General features: G+C 38.0%; 1 protein-coding gene across 1 annotated transcript; it reads left to right on the forward strand.

Moving 5' to 3' along the window:
* Window positions 1–229: 229 nt before the first annotated feature.
* dnaja3a (DnaJ heat shock protein family (Hsp40) member A3a) lies at window positions 230–9,132 on the forward strand. The gene is made up of 11 exons (XM_059348198.1): window positions 230–466; window positions 1,975–2,111; window positions 2,205–2,288; window positions 2,419–2,625; window positions 3,502–3,654; window positions 3,732–3,879; window positions 4,525–4,589; window positions 5,888–6,016; window positions 6,112–6,227; window positions 7,603–7,700; window positions 9,074–9,132. The coding sequence occupies exons 1-11, from the start codon at window positions 259–261 to the stop codon at window positions 9,094–9,096; spliced, it is 1,368 nt and encodes a 455-aa protein (XP_059204181.1). The 5' UTR covers window positions 230–258; the 3' UTR covers window positions 9,097–9,132.
* The last annotated feature ends 5,174 nt before the right edge of the window (window positions 9,133–14,306 follow it).

A 14,306-nucleotide genomic window follows, 5' to 3' on the forward strand; every position in this document is an offset into this window, starting at 1 on the left:
AAGCCTCTTCGCACTTTTTGTTCCTTGTCCCATTTTCTCTCTTTTATAGTTTGACCATAGCCTGTTTATACAGAGTTTTAGTTTTTGACATGTCAGCACCCGTCACATGACTTTACAGCACCGGAACATGAACTTTTTACAACTCGTTTTTCTTGAGAGATCACCATCTTGACTCAAGCTGAACATCTTCGCGCCCTCGGTGACGCCCCCTCCGGCCCGCACATGCGCAGTGTGTCCGAAGCGGCGGCAGGAGAAGGAATGATGGCGTCCTCAGCTGCTCGTTGCTCCTCACGCTGGATTACAGTTATCGTGTCCTCCGGCCACCGCAGGGCCGCCGGGGCTGCTGTCTGCGCTGGCCATGGAGGGGTCCGAAGTATTTCTACCCTGGGAGCGGATAAACTGTGGCGGGGAGGGAGCCAGATGTGTGTCGGAGCAGGGAAAGCGTTGACATTGAGAGGGCTGTCAGGTGAGTGGTTCATATGGTACATATGGTACTGGCCTAGGACAGGCTAAGCTAGGCTAGGCTAGGCTAGGTTAGCCTAAGCTAGGCTAAATGTCTTGTACTTTGTGGTTTACTCATATGACGCAGGATAAAACAACTTACTTAACTAGCTTTATGAGGTCTCACAAGAGTATGAAATATAAAATGAGCGTGTAACTCCAAAATACATTTGCTTTTATTCACGTAGAGGCTAACTTTGGTTTTTACAGTCATCAACTTGAATTTGCAAGAAGGTGATGCCAGTGTTGCGTCCATAGTTAGCGTCGTATTCTGTAACAGTGTTTCCCCTTACTGTAACTGCAAGGACTAGCATAATTGAACCTCCTGCAAGTGCTGCAGCTTTACAAACAAGCGTGTTTCTAGAATGTTCTAGCACAGTTTTTTCAGTGATGTACCCCCTGTGAAATATTTTTTTTTAGCCAAGTACCCCCTAACCAGGGCAAAGCATTTTTGTGTAGTGATTCAAATTATTATAGTAAAAACAGTGACCATATAACCATTTAAAACTGCCAGGTGTCATATGACAGGTTGGGTCAAACCATCCTGGTATGGGGGAGACTCTGGGCTTTTAGGATAATGTAATTGAATAGCCTACTGAATATATACAATTATTTTTTTATGAATGTATACTTATATTTTCCTACGATATTTATTAAATAATTATTTTTAAAGGATTTTTGCATGGATGCGACTTTTTAAATGTATATTTTAAATTCTCACGTGCCCCCTGGAGTGCCTTCACCGACCCCCAGGGGTACGCGTACCCCCATTTGAGAACCACTGTTCTAGCAGATAAGGTCAACCTGTCAGACTGTCTTAAAGAAATATTTGTTATTTGTCGGATGATTTTATCAGCTCAGCCTAAAGGTAAATACAGTAGTAAATAAAACTGTAAATAACAATGCCCTGCAGACGATTTAAGATGCTACTGTCAGTTACTGGGATGAATTATATGTATTTATTTCAGCTGGTACTGATAAGAGATAATGACCTGCTTCTCCTGGCCGCTTCTGATAAAATAGCTGGTTATTTGCACGTTTTTGTTTTAGTCTAATTTTAGAAAAAGTGTGTTAATGTAAAGGACACACTAGCATTGTGCATTAAGTCTGCAGTCAGAACAGTTGAATCTGCATTTGCATTTATTACAGTCCCTGTAACATCCAACATCATAGCACTACTTTTTGTGCAATGAATCTCTGCATGCATCACAAATGAATGTCTTTTTCTATTTGATTGTTGTTGTTTTATCTTTATCTAAAAGGGAAATTATTTTGTGTGCAATTTGTGTGGTCGACTGTAACAAAGAAATTTCCCCGCTGTGGGATTAATATATATATATATAATCTAAAATCATAATATTGCAGCACTCAAGTTTATCAATACCTTCTTACACTGTTGTAAGCAAATATGGATGATTTGTATAATCCGAGCTCTAATTTAACCAATTTTAACTATTAAATCTCACATTTCAGGTTTAAAATCGCCTCATGCTTCCTGCACACTGTCCTTTCACACAAGTGCCCCTGCTAGCAGCAAGCAGGACTTCTACCAGATCCTCGGCGTGCCTCGCTCGGCAACCCAGAAAGAGATCAAGAAAGCCTACTACCAGGTCTGCTCCCGCCCGACACACATTCACAGCTTGTATCGTTTCTCCAGATAACCAATCATCACAGCAGCTGACATTGTGTTTGTTGTCCCTCAGATGGCCAAAAAGTATCACCCTGACACCAACAAAGACGACCCACAAGCCAAGGAGAAATTTGCTCAGCTGGCTGAAGCATACGAGGTTTATTCTCCGTCTTTATTCAAGCTGTCACTTCACACTTGGACTGTATATTTCCCCTCTTTGAAATCCAGTTTAAACAATCTAATTAGAACAAATGCACCGTTGAAACTCTGCGATGTGTTTCTCTCAGATCCTGAGCGATGAAGGAAAGAGGAAGCAGTACGATGCCTACGGCTCATCAGGCTTTGATACGGGTTATGCCGGTGGAGGGCAGCACCAGTGGTCTGGACACGCCAGCAGCATTGACCCCGAGGAGCTCTTCCGCAAGATCTTTGGGGAATTCTCCGGAGGCCGTGGCTTCGGAGACTTCAATGCCATATTTGAACAGCCACAGGAGGTTGGTGGGATGGAATAAAAGTGTCTTCGATTTTTATAGATGCATATTAACCCATTTAAGGCGGGAAAGCTTTACCGCATTTCTACCATTAAAACCAGGGGGGCGCTGTTGTGTTATTTTACCATTAAAGCTGGGAAAGTGGATACGTCGTTTTGTAGTATTTGTAGTTTTTTCCACCTATTTTCAGTCTCTTGGCCAATGAAATGCATCAGAATAAATGTGGGAGTGTCGCAATGCAACATGGGACTTTTCCTAGAACTTTGAAATCATCACCAAAAAAAAGACACAAAATGACAAAAAAAAAGACACAAAATGACAAAAAAAAAGATACAAAATTACTTAAAAAAGACACAAAATGACTAAAAAATGACCAAAAAAGACACAAAATGAGAATACATGTGGGAGTGTCGCAATGCAACATGGGACTTTTCCAGAACTGAAATCATCACCAAAAAAAAGACACAAAATGACAAAAAAAAAGACACAAAAATAATAACTAAAAAAAAGACACAAAATGACTAAAAAACAACCAAGAAAGACAAAATGAGAATACATGTGGGAGTGTCGCAATGCCACATGGGACTTTTCCAGAACTTTGAAATCATGGCAGAAGACGACTATAGCGGAGGGAGCTCAGATATAACAGCTATAAGCTCTCAAATACTTTTTGAATTTCATTTCTATCTGCTACAGAGGCTGAAAAATCTATTATTTAGTAGAAGCGTTGACACTTCTGTTGAATTTCCAGAAAAACTTCAGGTTTTAGGGGGTTATTTTAAAATCGCCCAGAGGTTTTACAGGCATTTTTTCCAGCCGTTTTAGGCCTAAATGGGTTAAAAGTGATTGATTTCTGACACCCTCTTTTTTTCGACACAGTACATCATGGACCTGACGTTCACTCAGGCAGCAAAGGGAGTCAATAAAGAGTTCTCGGTTACCGTAGAAGCAGCCTGCCTCCGTTGTGATGGTAAAGGCCACGAGCCAGGCACTAAAGTCCAGCACTGCCACTACTGCAACGGCTCGGGCATGGTAAGAGCTCTGAAAAACTCTTTCTTCACAGTCTGTTTGTGTTTTATCACTAATCACATGTGTGGTCCACCATGCAGGAGACCATAAACACGGGCCCGTTCGTGATGCGCTCCACATGTCGGCGCTGTGGCGGCAAAGGCTCAGTCATCTCCACTCCCTGTAACGCGTGTGGGGGGGCGGGGCAGACCAAGCAGAAGAAGCAGGTGATGGTTCCTGTGCCTGCAGGTCAGTCGCACTCAACTGTTTGCTCTACTGTTTGCACATTGTCAATACCTCCGAGGGATTTTTTCTTATCACTAATTATTAGCATGAAAAATCACCCAGCAGCGTATCGGAGGCTAAAACTGTCAGCTCTCCTGCTGATTTTCCTGAATTCAGGGATGTTTAAGGCTTTTATTGTCCACAAAAAATAATTTAATAAGCAGCTACACAGTCTACATGATGGAATATATAACTGCCCAATTACAGCTAAAAGTACTTGTTTTTATGAGAAGGTTACCAACTATATCGCTTAAGACTCTTATACACTATTATTATCTAAAATATCCCTTTTTTTTTGGAATACTGAACCAGATAAAATATGTGCAATACCCTTTACAGTGTTATTTGTGTGACAGATGAGACCCAATCTCAAGATGTTTTGATTTGTTTTCCTTTGATGTTAATTGCCTGTTAATGTGCATAAAGAAAAAAGATTTACATTTTTTTTTTTAAAAAGCAGCTAGACAGCTGAACATAATACATCATTTTGATGTTGTACTTTTTTTTTGGTAGTTTTTTTAAATCCAGTTTAGTTTCATTATGCCAGATTTAGAAAAATGGAAATGCATGTAGATTTCGTATCTAACCTGACTGTGTTTCTGCTTTAAGGAGTGGAGGATGGTCAGACAGTCAGAATGCCGGTTGGTAAGAAGGAGATCTTCATCACATTTAGGGTGAGTACCTTCATCAACTCCCTTAAAAACATAACAACACTTTTCATAATAATACAAACAAAACCTTTTTACGTTTACACACGTTCTTCTGGGCTTTTTAGGAGTTTAGACATTTTAAATCCTGCTTAAAATGAACATTCAGCGTGCTGTTCATTGTTTGTTTACATCCGAGTACTTCCAATATGGCCGACATCCGGCTAACTGGCTACAATGTGCTGTGTAAAACACTCTAAAAAGTGCCGGTCAGAGCTGCTCTGATTTTCTTTTTTTTAATAAAAGCCTCCTTCAAATAATAGCCTGCCCCTATTATTAGCTGGGTCCCAAACAGATTTTTTATTAATAGAAGCCCCGGCGATTATTTGAGGAAATATGGTATTTGCATTTTCAGCTACTTTCGTAGAAACTATACCACCATTGGCCTATTCTATTTCATAGGCTATTTTTATTTATGATATATTTTTATTTAAATGTGCACTTTATGGAGCTTTGATTTAAAGAAAAGATCCTCCTGTTGTTATACAGTAAACTACTTGTGACATGTCATATTTGGCTTTGACTTTGACTGAACATTTGCTCTCACTTTGCGATAAAAATATCAGGATATATATCGGATATTCAGCCTAAATATATGGGGATATGACTTTTGGTCCATGTCGCCCAGCCCTACACCCACCACAATCTCACAAAAATCCTGTGGGAAACACTGTGATCTCACAACAATCCCAGGCCAGGAATAAATGAGCTCTCCGTGGAGTGAATGTTCCCTTCAGAGCTGCTATAATGGGATTGTCTCGTCTTGTAAGAGACATTGAGCCGTCTGAGCCGTTTGACTCAGAATCAACACAGTTCAGACAACCTGTGCTTTACTGCTTCTTAACCCTTAATAGGGCACTCATTGAAATACTTGCAAATTCCAAATTTCAACCATAGAGAATATTGGAGGATATTACATACTGCCAGAATGTGTAAAAAAAAAATATAGGAAAATAGTATTTTGAGAAAAAAATTTACGAGATTAAAGTGGCAAATTACGAGAAATTCGCAGATATGTGAGATTTAAAGTGGTGAATCTGCGAGAAAATTTTTTTTTTTTTCCCATTTTTTTCGCCACTTTAAATCTCTTAAATCTGCGACTTTTTTTCTTGTAGATTTGTCTCTTTAATCTAGTAAATTTGCAACTTTTCTCTCGAAATATTACCCGAAGTTACCAAATATAGTTCTTTGCCCGATAAAGGATTAAGACTGATGCTTTGATTCCACGTGTGATTGGTTGTGACGTGTCCTGTGTTGGTTTCCAGGTTCAGAAAAGTCCTGTGTTCAGGAGGGACGGGGCAGACGTCCACTCCGACCTTTTAATCTCTGTGGCACAAGCCATCCTGGGCGGCACGGCCCGAGCACAGGGCCTTTATGAAACACTAAACCTATCAGTAAGTAGACACAGTGGACTTTCTCATTCTCAAAGGGGGAACAAGTCAAACACTTACATTGAAATGAACGATTGGATATTTTTCTATGTGTCCAGATCCCTGCAGGCATCCAGGTAGACCAGAGGATCCGTCTGTCCGGGAAGGGGATCGCTCGGATCAGCGGCCACGGCTTCGGAGACCATTATGTCCATGTCAAAATAAAAGTACCCAAGTAAGACAAACACACAGCTTTGTCACCTTTATGCTCCAGGAAACATTTATAACTAGGATTTCAAAGTCTAAAATATTTGGAAAAATCTTACTTTGGTATCACTTTACAATAACCATCGTTTATAAATGGTAAACAGATAGTTTATTAATGTTTAATCATCATTTATAAACTGTTTATAGACCATTTAGAATGGTAAATACATAATTTCTTAATGTCTAACTAACTTAATCATGTATAAATGGCAAATAGATGTATATTCATTTATAAACATGTCTATTAATGTAAGTTTATAGTTACTTTACCATAAACAAACAATTAAATTATAATTAATTGTTTATAAATAGCTTTAGTTGCACCCATTTTAATATTTTTAACACCATATTAAGTGTGTTAATGACTTTGAAATTATTCGTATACCTTTAAGAAATTGGTTGAAAAAATTTAACAAATATGTAAAGCACTTTGTAAATGGTTAATAATTGGTTTATAAACATCTATAAACATTATTTAGTTATTGTTAAGTGTTACCCTTACTTTTAACTAGGGATGCACGATATTATCAGCATGTTATCGGTATCGGCCGATATTGGCTTAAAAATGAACTATCGGCCAACACGCCGATATAATAAACCAATTAAATAATGTGGTGCTGCTTACCTGATTAAATGCACAACCTCGGCGCCTATGTCTGTCATATGTTCGGAATTTTTTATTGTTTGCACATCACCTCTCTGTTGCATCTTAAGCACATGTTTACTTATTATGTAAATTGTGAAATTGGCCAAATTTGCCCTGTATTGTTATTGATTATCTCAGGGAGAGCATCATCCAAGTTTTAAGTATCTTTTTTGTATTTTATTTGAAAGCAATTGTCAAAAATAAGTATGCAGTTTTAAGCATCAAGTATTTTTCTTATTTTGCACCAGGGAATGAATATTACATAACAAATGTGATAAGAGTATGCACCATAATACTGTATGCTGATTCCACTACAGAAGAGAGATGAAGATCTCTGCAATTAGTTGTGTGGGGAAAAAATATCGGTATCGTAATCGGCTAAATGAGTTGCAAAAAATCCAATATCGTGCATCCCTACTTTTAACCACTCTGTTTTCAAGGTTAGAAATATATACCTGAATTAAAATCCATTCCTAGAAACATGGTGTTGTGTTTCATTGACACAATCACTCTATGGCGTCATGAGGACGACCACCTGCTTATGTTTATAGTAACGATTTAGATTTGATGATAAGGGCTTTGAGCATCTGGAAAGTGCTGGAGTACCAGATGGGGACAAAGGAGGGCTTTGGGATTGAAGTGAGATAAAAACTGTTACCCGATCACACGGACCATAAGACATTGTTTTCCTGTGCAGGACGCTGTCGGACAGACAGAGATCTCTGCTAATGAGCTACGCTGAGGACGAGACAGAGGTGGAGGGGACCGTGAACGGTGTCACTAACACCACCACAGGTAAAAAAAAAAAAAATTTTAAAAGGATATTCACTTCTTGCTTTACCTACCTGTCCATTTAATGCTGCTGTATTTGTGTGGTATAAATCTCTGATCTGCTGATGTTAAGGCCGGGGTCTCAAACTAAAAAAAAAACAAATAGAAAGACACAAAATGACCAAAAAAAGACACAAAATGACCAAAAAAAAGACACAAAATGACCAAAAAAAGACACAAAATGACCCAAAAAAAGACACAAAATTATTTTTAAAAGACACAAAATGACCAAAAAAAGACACAAAATTACATTACATCACATTTCCACTTCTTCCGGTAACAACAACACGGCAGATAATAAACGGTCCGGTAGCAGCTGCCTTTCTTTTTGTTACCGTAGTCATAGAAACAAGTGAAACAAAGCTTCCTTCCACACACAACGCGATAAAGTGCCATTCATATAAAACTCACATTAAACTTTCATATCAAGGTGGGGGCCACAAAATATCGTCACGAGGGCCGCAACTTTGAGACCCATGTGTTAAGGAGAGGAAGTTGCATTCAGTCTTCAGCCTGGCTGATGCAGTGTTAATCTTTGTCCAGGTGGGGGCAGCAGTGGTAAGCAGTCTGAGGCAAAACGAGCATGATAAGAAGGAAGCAGAGTTAAAACAAGAGGGAGGCTTCTTCTCCAGGTTAAGAAATTGTTTAGTTTTCCCATTCAGCCACAAACCAAGTCGGACTAGTATTGATTTATCCCAAAACACCCTTTCTGTTCTGTTCTAAACAAAGAAATGTGATGCATTTTGTTTGTTTGAGAATTTTATTTCGAACATGTAAAAGTCAACAAAAACACTAAAAATAAGATTAAATTAAATCATACATGTTCAAAAGGGAGTAGGAAGAAGTTTACACTTATATATATATATATATACTGATATTATTATAATTTATAGACTTTGTGTATTTTTTGTGTATTTTTTTTGGTAATTTTGCGTATTTTTTTTTGTAATTTTGTGTCTTTTTTTGGTAATTTTGTGTCTTTTTTTGGTAATTTTGTGTCTTTTTTTGGGTCAATTTGTGTCTTTTTTTTTAAAAATAATTTTGTGTATTTTTTGGTTAAAAAAATTAAAAGTGTAATACCATCGCTGGTGGTATGGTTAAGTGAAATTACCCCTTTTATTATCAAAGTACTCATCTAAAACATGCCATTTACAACTGTTAAAAGGTACTGGAAAAGCTTGAAATTGACTTTGAAAGTCTTTGAAAAGTGCTTGAATTTCACCACTTAAAAAGTGTACAAACCTTGTTAATTGTTTGGTTTTTCGTCATTTTTGAAACAGGGACTGACTTGCCAGCTCACATTAACATTTTGCAACACTTTTCTTTCCTTCTTAAAGGTAAAAGGTCCTCCTGGAACTGAGGAGCGTCATCAGTAGGTCAGAGGGCAGAAGGGTGAAGCAGCACAGCCCCATTATAAAAGGACAGGTGGTTTAGGAGGTTTGGGTGTTGGATTTGAGGCCGACAAAGGTTCTGGACGGATCGGTACGGACCTCCCCGCCTCACCCCGCCCAGCCCTGCCCTGCAGAGAGTTAAACGGACGATCACCTGCTCTGTTCCTCTGCCAAGTTGAATCATAGGAGGATGTTCCAGTGCACCAATCACCTCCAGTCAGACGTCCATGTGGCCATTGGAGCAGCAAAGACTCATCTACTTCAACTTTATCTAAGCAGGCAGCGCATATTGGTTTTTCTGTTGATTCCCTCCTAACACGATGGTGCACAGGGACAAATTATTGTATTCACAAAGTCGACAGATTCAGTCAAAAGTTAATTAGGGATTAAATTAACCTCTTGTTATTAATCCTTTTGGTCTGTATGCTTCATGGTGTTTTTTATGAATTGTTGCCCTCAGTCCCAACAGGTCGACCAACACAACACTTCATGTTTACCTTTTAGTTTCAGTTGTTAGAGAAGAGCTGTGTCTGCAGTTTTGGTTCCCACTTTCCTCAGCTGTGAACATTGATGGCCGAGCTCTGTCCCAGTTTTTAACCCGAGAATTCTGCACCTTCGTTACATTTGTACATAGATGATTGTGGATCATACAGTTGCATCAATGTGTCACATAGAAGATATATACTGTACAACTATAATAAAGATATGGTCTGGGGAAAGCTTCTGTTTTCTATAAGTTTAAAGAAATAGCACTCAAGTGGTTCGACTAGACCAGGGATGGGCAACTTAAATGCAATTAAATGAAACTGCAATTTTAAATATGTTTACAGTGCAGTAACTTAACATATTTCATGCTCAAATGCATGTATACTGCAAAAAAAGTGCAAAAACAGGATAAAAAGACAAAATCTGAGGGAAATTTTCTTGCTGCATGGACAGATAATTTCACTTGACAAGATTTCTTGAATTAAGATTATTAAATCTAGAAATAAGCCTGTTGAACACTTGTTGAAATTAACTCTTAAAACAAGATAAATTATCTTAAACTTCTAAATCTAAGTTTGTTTTATCTTAACCAAATAATTTGCAGTGTATAACAGTATAAATATGAATACAAAAGGTTTGAAGCAAATAAAAAAAAACACTGATTTTTTTTTTTCAGTGCAAGAACAGCAGAACAACATTAATGCAAGAAGTCATTTTGTGCATTTTTACACTGCACTTTTAAGAATTCATGTTCAAATGCATGTAGTTTTACTGAGGGCCACTTCAAGTGAGGGTGCGGGCCGTATGTGGCCCCCGGGCCTCCAGTTGCCCATCCCTGGACTAGACATTAATATTTTTTTAAATATGAGTACATATTTAGCTTGTCCTTATTTAGATGCAATATATTATAATCCGAAACACAAAACTGCCTCCAATAAAGTCTGAACATTAGAAACAATAAAAGTAGCCTTGGTTTTTTTTTTGCATAGATATTGAATTGCTTACATTTAATTGTTAATGTGAACTTAAACTGCAAGCATGCATTTTTACTTTTAAATAAATATATTAGCATTATTTTCAAATTAATGTTCAGTGGACATTCTTTCTCTGAGCCCTGAGGAACTTACACAGATGCTTAAAGCTAAATCTTTTAACCAACACTAGTTTTAATAAAGCTCACATGACACCATCAGAGGCCCTCTGCGAGGACTTTGCAGACCACTTCAGAAGTAAGATCGATGGTATCAGATCCAGTCTTTTATCCCAGAATGTAACTTTTTACACACCTGAACCATCGCTCTTATCTGAGGAAACACTGGAGAGTGTTGCCCTGGTTGATGCAAGGACACTTGGTCGAGTTTTCTCCCAAGTAAACCCAGCAACCTGCCTTTAAGATCCTATTCCCACATCGCTCTTAAAATCATTTTATGCTTTCTTTGAGGAACAGATTTTAAATGTTGTGAATTGCTCTCTTCAGACGGGTGTCTTCCCCACTGCCTACAAAACGGCAGTGGTGAAGCCCCTTCTGAAGAAGAGTAATTTAGACCCCCAACATTTTAAATAACTACCGGCCTGTATCCAACTTACCATTTTTAAGTAAAATTTTAGAAAAACTGGTTTTTAACCAGTTAAATTATTTTTTAAATAGAAACAACATTTTAGAGAAATATCAATCTGGTTTTAGAATGAACCACAGTACCGAGACAGCTCTTTTAAAGATTTTAAATGACTTCAGGTGTTATTTAGATTCACAGAAATTAACAGTCTTGGTTCTACTGGATCTCAGCGCCGCCTTTGATACAGTAGACCATCACATTTTATTAAACAGACTCCGAACCCTGGTCGGCTTCTCTGGTACTGTTTTTAACTGGTTCAGTTCTTATCTCTCAGATCGAAGTTTCTTTGTAAGTATGGATACATGCTCCTCCAGAACACATGAAATCAAGTGTGGGGTTCCCCAAGGGTCAATTTTAGGTCCAATTCTTTTTAATCTGTATATGCTTCCCCTTGGGGACGTCATCAGGAGACACGGCATCAGCTTCCACAGCTATGCTGATGACACACAACTGTACATCGCCGTGTCTCCTGATGACACTGAGCCAATTGATTCCCTTTTAAACTGTATTTTAGATATCAAGTCATGGATGGCAGTGAACTTCCTACAGCTCAACCAGGACAAAACAGAGGTTTTAGTCATCGGTCCTGAAGGCAAGAGAGAGAAAGTTTTACCAAAACTACAAGATTTTAAAACCTCACAATGTGTAAAGAACCTGGGCGTCATTTTTGACTCTGAGCTAAGTTTTATTCCTCATATTAAAAATACAACAAAGATAGGTTTTTACCATCTTAAGAACATAGCCAGAGTCCGCCCATTTCTCTCCCAGGCCAACACGGAGGTGCTGATGCATGCTTTTATCTCTTGTCGTTTAGACTATTGTAATGCCCTGCTCTCTGGTCTTCCCAAAAACAGCATCCACAACCTACAATTATTACAAAACTCAGCCGCACGCGTGCTGACGAGGACCAGAGGGCGGGAGCACATTACACCGGTTTTAAAATCACTGCATTGGCTCCCCGTGTGTTTCAGGATTGATTTTAAGGTTCTTTTATTAGTTTTTAAATGTTTTAACGGTCTTGGGCCATCTTATCTATCTGATATGCTTTTATCATATCAACCCTCGCGGGTCCTGAGGTCCTCTGGCACCGGCCTTTTTAATCATTCCAAGAGTTAAAACTAAAACCTACGGGGAGGCTGCATTCAGCCATTATGGCCCACGCCTTTGGAACAGCCTGCCAGAGGACATCAGGACCGCAGAGACTGTTGATGTTTTTAAAAGGAGGCTCAAGACCCACCTGTTTGGTCTAGCTTTTAACTGATTATTTTACTATTTATTTATTTATTTATTCCCGTTGTATTTTAGTTTTTATCTTTTATTTTCTATCCTGTTGTTTTTTAGTCTTTTAGTTTTTACCCTATCCTGTTGTCTTTTAGTCTTTTAGTCTTTTAGTTTTTATCTTGTCTTTTAGTCTTTTAGTTTTTATCCTGTCCTGTTGTCTTTTAGTCTTTTAGTTTTTATCCTGTCCTGTTGTTTTTTAGTCTTTTAGTTTTTATCCTGTCCTGTTGTCTTTTAGTTTTTTAGTTTTTATCCTGTCCTGTTGTCTTTTAGTCTTTTAGTTTTTATCTTGTCCTGTTGTCTTTTAGTCTTTTAGTTTTTATTCTGTCCTGTTGTCTTTTAGTCCTTTAGTCTTTTAGTCTTTAGCTCCAGTGTTTCCTCATGGGGGCCCCCTCACTGGGGGGTGTGTTGGGTCTGCCCATGGGGATGTGGTCTTGGGGACTCCCTGGGCCCGGGGGGCTGGGCGGCTCTGCACCATGTGTGGAGTCCGCCTCGGTCTCCCCGGGTCCCGGTGGTCTCTGTGACGGCGTCCTCTATGGCCGTGGGCTCTGCCACCTCTCAGTGTGGATGCTCCCACAGGTTGCTTTTTCCTCATCTGGATCCTCGGTGCCTTGCCATGTCTCTACACTGTCAATCAATATGTGCTGTGTGTGAGTCTGAGTGTGTTTGTGTGCGTGCATGACTAAATGCGTGTGTGCATGTTTGTGTATGTGTACTTACAGATGTGTATGTGGGGGAGGGAGGGGTGGGTTTTGTCATTTTTATTGTTTGTTTTTTCTTATTTTTTGTAAAGCACTTTGTGTTGCATTTTTATGTATGAAAAGCGCTATATAAATAAAGTTTGATTGATTGATTGATAAATGCTAGCGATTAATGCTAATATGCTAATGTTGAGCTAGCAGGTCAATTATTCACCTTAATTTAGCCTGTTACTAAGCTAACATTTGCTCATTATTTTCACGTTGAAAATTAAGTTGATTAAAAAAATACAGCTGAGGCTGATGGGAATGTCAATAGTTTGCTTTATTTGGTCATAAATATATTTTATGTCTTGCTTTAAAAAATTGCTCCATCATTGAACAAAAATGCGTCAAACTACCTTAAGATTATTTACTATTATATATAAACTATTATTATATATTTATATTATAATGGATACACTGTTTGTTATAGATGTAAAGGTACATCTCAAAAAATTAGAATATCGTGAAAAAGTTCAATATTTTTTGTCAATTATTTCAGAAAGTGAAACTCATACATTGTGTTTAAAATATCCTTTTTTTTATTGATCTAATATCATATTCTAATTTTCTGAGACACTGAGTTTTGGGTTTTCATTATCTGTAAGCCAGAATCCTCAAAATTACAAGAAATACAGGCTTGAAATATTTCACTCTATGTGTAATAAATCTATAAAAAGTTTCACTTTCTGAAATAATTGACAAAAAATATTGAACTTTTTCACAATATTCTAATTTTTCGAGATGTACTTGTATATATAGAAGCGGATGTTGAACTTCTAAAATTAAACACTAATAAAATTATAATAAAATCTTGTCACACCCATGTTAAAATTCATGACATATGCATTACAACAAAAATAACAAATGCCAAAAATGTCCCTAGTGAGGCACAAGAGTTAAACTTGTTGAAATTTTGACCTGATGATGGTGCTAAAGAAAAAGTCAGGGTGTCACTTAAGTGACCAGCGTTCATCCTGATCATTTGTACAAAATTATCCAATAGTCGAGATATTGTGAATTGTGACTGTGAACCAAAGTAGTGGACTGACCAACAAA

The sequence above is a fragment of the Centropristis striata genome, chromosome 13 (genome assembly GCF_030273125.1).
Source record: "Centropristis striata isolate RG_2023a ecotype Rhode Island chromosome 13, C.striata_1.0, whole genome shotgun sequence".
NCBI classification, from domain to species: domain Eukaryota; kingdom Metazoa; phylum Chordata; class Actinopteri; order Perciformes; family Serranidae; genus Centropristis; species Centropristis striata.

What these genes read in the sequence shown, in the direction of transcription:
- dnaja3a (XM_059348198.1), top strand. Translation starts at nt 259, where the DNA reads ATGATGGCGTCCTCAGCTGCTCGTTGCTCCTCACGCTGGATTACAGTT. An exon ending in GACATTGAGAGGGCTGTCAG is followed by an intron (nt 467 to 1,974) that starts GTGAGTGGTTCA and finishes CTCACATTTCAG; the next exon opens with GTTTAAAATCGCCTCATGCT. An exon ending in ACTGCAACGGCTCGGGCATG is followed by an intron (nt 3,655 to 3,731) that starts GTAAGAGCTCTG and finishes TCCACCATGCAG; the next exon opens with GAGACCATAAACACGGGCCC.